The sequence below is a fragment of the Limulus polyphemus genome, unplaced genomic scaffold (genome assembly GCF_000517525.1).
Source record: "Limulus polyphemus unplaced genomic scaffold, Limulus_polyphemus-2.1.2 Scaffold11427, whole genome shotgun sequence".
NCBI lineage: Eukaryota > Metazoa > Arthropoda > Merostomata > Xiphosura > Limulidae > Limulus > Limulus polyphemus.
Genome location: NW_013677037.1, coordinates 6,909 through 11,926, shown reverse-complemented (window position 1 = coordinate 11,926; position 5,018 = coordinate 6,909). Strand labels below are relative to the sequence as shown.

General features: G+C 31.1%; 1 protein-coding gene across 1 annotated transcript in view; it reads right to left on the bottom strand.

The window, feature by feature from the left end:
- The window catches only part of LOC106476745, a 13,789-nt gene that overhangs the window by 2,003 nt on the left and 6,768 nt on the right, over nt 1-5,018 (bottom strand). The window contains exons 2-4 of the mRNA XM_013937376.2: nt 4,640-5,017; nt 3,873-4,054; nt 741-968 (exon numbers count right to left, since the gene is read on the bottom strand). Coding sequence (XP_013792830.2) covers nt 741-968; nt 3,873-4,054; nt 4,640-5,017 — 788 coding nt within the window. The remainder of the gene's footprint in view (nt 1-740; nt 969-3,872; nt 4,055-4,639; nt 5,018) is intronic.

Here is a 5,018-nt window from a genome sequence, read left to right as displayed (position 1 = left end):
AATATATACTAACCAGGCCATTGAATAGAGTTCATACATTTAATATATACTAACCAGGCCATTGAATAGAGTTCATACATTTTATATATACTAATCAGTCCACTGAGTAGAGTTCATACATTCAATATATACTAACCAGGCCAGTGAGTAGAGTTCATACATTCAATATATACTAACCAGGCCAGTGAGTAGAGTTCATACATTTAATATATACTAACCAGGCCAGTGAGTAGAGTTCATACATTTTAATATAGACTAATCAGTTACTCAGTGGGAGTTCATACATTTAATATATATTGAATGAACACTACTCAGCAGACTGATTAGTCTATATTAAATGTATGAACTCTACTCAGTGGACTGGTTAGTATATAAGACTGATTAGCATTATTAAATTGCTGAATACTTCATTTGGTTGACTGATTAGTATATATTGAATGAATGAACACTACTCAGCAGACTAATAAGTATATATTGAATGAACGTTACTCAGCAGACTAATCGGTATATATTGAATGAACACTACTCAGCAGACTGATAAGCCCAAGTAAGTGATTCATCCATTTCATATAACTATATATATAACAATAAACAATGTATCAACCCACTTCTTTATTATATTCAAACATGACAACTGTTTATAATTAAATCTTATAAAATTCTAATACGTGGAAGGTGAAATGAAAAATAAAAAACAAAATGAGAAAATTGAGAAAAGTCTGATAAGAGTTCATCTTTACCTTCTCATCATGTTCTGAACGGAGTGTTTAAGTCTGTCAAATATGCAAACTTCTCGACGATTGTGAAGCATACTGACAATTGTTTCTGTACATCTGAAAGTTTCTGCAAGGATTTTGTATTTGTATGGCAGTGAGAGGGATGGTAGCTCGTCAACAGCAAGGCTACTATATTTCTTATAGGCTGGGATCAGTTTTTCAGGAGCTATCTTTACTGGACTAGGAGATGGACTGTGGATAAATAGAACCATCAAGAATCATTTAAACATTGTAATATGGTCCATATCCTATATAAATAACATCTAATGTTTGTACTTGTTTGTTTCAACCCCAATTTACAGGAATCACAAAATTAGGAAACTGGTAGCCCAAGAACTTCAGGAGTTAGCAGGAAATGTAGTGTGTGAAAGTTAATGTGTAAATTTTCCAGCAGTTAGGAGCTCACAGGGACAATATAAAGTTCTGAACAAATAAAAATCTACTCGTTTAACTACATGCTGATAAAAGTACATTTTCTAAATAAAATAAAACAATGCCCCTGCTTTATTTGATGCAATTGTTAAAATAATAAAAAGTGACTAAAATATGGTCTGAAGTAAGAAATCTGTTTTGGATGAAAAAATAAAACAAAATTTCTAATTTAATTATGGAAAACAGTGAGTAAAACAAAATCACTGTGTATTTTTTTTTTCTGTTGCAAAACTCTTTAAACAATATTTTAAAAAGAAACTAAGCTATACTGTTAATGTTGTAACTTGTTTATTAGCTAGAAAGAGCCGCTGGTCACAATAATGCTGTTGAAATCGGATAAACCTACAACATCTAAGGAATTTGACAACACAGTTTTCTAGTACACTAAAGGGTAGATACTAAGTATGGGTCAGTGAAGTCTTAAGAAGTTAGTGTGTTGTTTTCTAACCTGTAGAGTGAATCATTCAGAGTGTAGGTTTTTGGATCTATGTTAGCTGTGACACACACAGAGTTACTTTGTACAAGTTCACTTTTACATTAGTATAGTGCAGTTAGTGTCATTTGTAAATGTGGCCTAAAGTTACCACAAAGTTATAGCATGCAAAAATGTGAAGGTAGAAATAAACCAATTTGTTATCATTAACGTGGACTGGACTGCAAATTATTTTCACCACACAATTAAAAAAAACTTCTCAACAGGAAAACAACATTACAACAATATTATACCATATAATATCACATTTAACAAAAAATAGCTTCAATAATAAAATATTACTACAGCTACAAAATTTAGTGAATTAGGTTTCAAAATCATTTGGAAACTTAACATCATTCTTTGTTCCTTACTTTAAGTTGTCTACTTTAAAACACACACTACTAGATTATAGGCTTAATTATAGCCTGTAATTATTTATAGGTATCTTTAATGTATATTTGAAGTGAATCAAAGTGTAGGCTACCTATTCAGGTGGCAGATAAGGAAGAAACACTCAGGTACAAAGCATGACCTGTTGTGTGGCTTGTTTTATTGTATTGCAAGAAAAACAGACTAGTGGGTGAAATAGTTTGAAACCTGAAATGAACTTTACAAATTATGTAGCTCTGCGGATAAAAATATTTTATTATTATATGTAATATTTGGATAAATTTGCAACCTTGAAAATTGAAAAATATTTCATTATGCTATTTTTAGGAAGAAATTAAAATTCTTAACTTTGTTGTAGACTTAAATTACTGATTTTCATGTCTTCCAACAGGCTTTGTTTTGATTTAAAAACAGTGAATACAGTTTAAGTGTTCATAGTGACTGACATATGATAAAAAAAACAACTCACAAATATTGTTTCTACTAGCAATGTATTGCCCAAGCAAGTTTTATCATTTTGTTCTGATTTATAAGCAAGCTTCTACTCAACTTGGAGTAGAATTGGCTTATAATTAAAAAGAACAGAAAAATTTTGTGTTTAAAGTTGAGCTGAGTATTAAGTGACAATCTCGGAGGTTGTACTGAACCTTCTCCTACAAACATAGTCTAACTAAAAGTTTATTCCTACATACAGTCTACTTAACCAGATTACTTGAAGATCCTTGGTAAGTTTTATCGTCATCTGTAGACTTATTCAAGGTTAAAGGTTTATTCTCATACACATAGTCTACTTAACCAGATTACTTGAAGATCCTTGGTAAGTTTTATCATCAAATGAAGACATGTCCAAGGCTAACTAGAGGTTTATTCCTACACAGAAGTCTATTTACTTCTTTACTTAAAGACCTTTGCCACATTTTAACATAACCTGTAGACATACACAGCTTATAAAGGTCATCCCTTCACCATAACACTAGTGTTTGATTTATACGCAGAACAGTATTTTCCTTGATAACTTTGTTGTAAAATTGCAGTTATTGCTATAAGGTTACAAAACCACTAAAACAGGTGCATTATCTTTAATGGAAGTATCCTTTCTTTTGTAATTTCATATTCATCTTTCAGTAGTATCCAATGTTACATAATTAATTCATATTGATATATTTGTTTGCAGTACACACTTTACATGCATCTGGTAACATTATGCCATAGAACCTGCAACATATATTAAACTTCTTTCTCTGTATCCTTACACAAATGTATTTGTCTTGGCTATGCACATAATTAGTAGTGGTTATTTGTTGTATAGATCATATGACTACTGCATATCTTCAGCAGGATAAAGTGCTTTCACCATTTTGGGATAAATCCTGGAGCTTCTTGAACATTTGGTTCTTTACTTCTTCAGTTTGTATGTTACTGCTTAGCCATGAAAAGTTAGAAAAAGAGGAAATAATAATCACCTATTCTTTCACATTCCTCCTCTATCATCCCTATAAAAACCAAGTAGTGAACGATGGAGAACCCAAGATTTATCCCAAATGAATTTTCAGACACATACAAACAGATATACCACAGGTCCTATAACACAACACAGTAAAAGTATTAAGTTTTCCGAAAACAAAGGAATTACATTAGTGGATGCCACATACTCATCCTGTTAACATGATGATATAAAAAAACATATGCAACAAGATGTAATAAACAATTCCAAAGAAACCAAATTTCATGTTTGCTTCTCTAGGTATTCTGCTTCCCAAAATACTTTAAAAAATACCTAAGAGTTGTGATATACTTACCTATTTTTTGAAGGTGATTGAATTTCAACGGTAACTTCCATGGAAGAAAACGTCTGAAGATGAGGCTTGGACTCCTTCATCTCAGCTGAGCATTTCTTAATTTTAGATAGGCATTCTCGAAGTTCTGACAACTTTCCACACTTTGCTAATTTGGCTCGCATTTCTTCAGGTGTTATCTTACCCTAAACATAATTATTTTAATATCTTTATTCCTAGTTAATCACAAACAATACCAATTTTTTTATTTCCCACATAATCTAATTGCTTTCATAGCATACATTTACTTTGTAGCTGGTTACACTTCTGATCTCAAAGTAACTGTCCTTGAAACTAATACATCACTAGCTTAGTATGATCAAAAATCTTTAGTTTTACAAAAATGATGTAGGTAAACACACACTGTGAACCAGAATTAAAGAAATGGGTTTTGAAACCAATATAATGTTAACTTAGTTACATACCTAAATGCTTACTTAGCTTAAGAGACAATGACATGATTCAAATAGTTTTTCTTCTTGAAAAACAAAATGGTATAAAGATCAAACAAGGTAACTGTTACCGAAACATTCCAATTTATTTATTTATTTCTAAGTAAAATTTCTCACATTTCATAATACAATAGGGAAGTTTGACTTTTGAAAAACATTAAGCCATAAAAATAAATCAAACCCATTATAAACAGATTCATGTATATTTAACAAGATGATTGACAAAGGGAAAACAAGTTCTATTCTAAAATTTTAAATTCAAGAAAAGTTACTTCATACCTTTAAAACTTCATTTAAATTTGTTTTACTGCTCGAGTTTTCTGGCAAGGTGGAAGAGATTTGGAGTTTCTTTGGAGTTAAATGTAATGGTGAGATAGGTTTTGGTGGAGGTTTATTGGTAGTAAGAATACTTTCAATAACATCATCCCTGTCATCTTGCTTTGGGCCAGCTGTTTCTTTCAAGGTTTTTTTCTGATATAAAGATTCTATTCTTGTTTGATCAAATTTGTTATTGTTTAGCTCAGATATTTTGAGTCTCTTGGTTGTACAAATTTCTCTCATTTTGGAAATATTCAGTTCTTTAGTCACCAATGGTAAGCTTGATTCTTCTGTTAAGTTAGCCAAAGCTTGAAAAGGAAACTTTGAATGCTTGTCATCC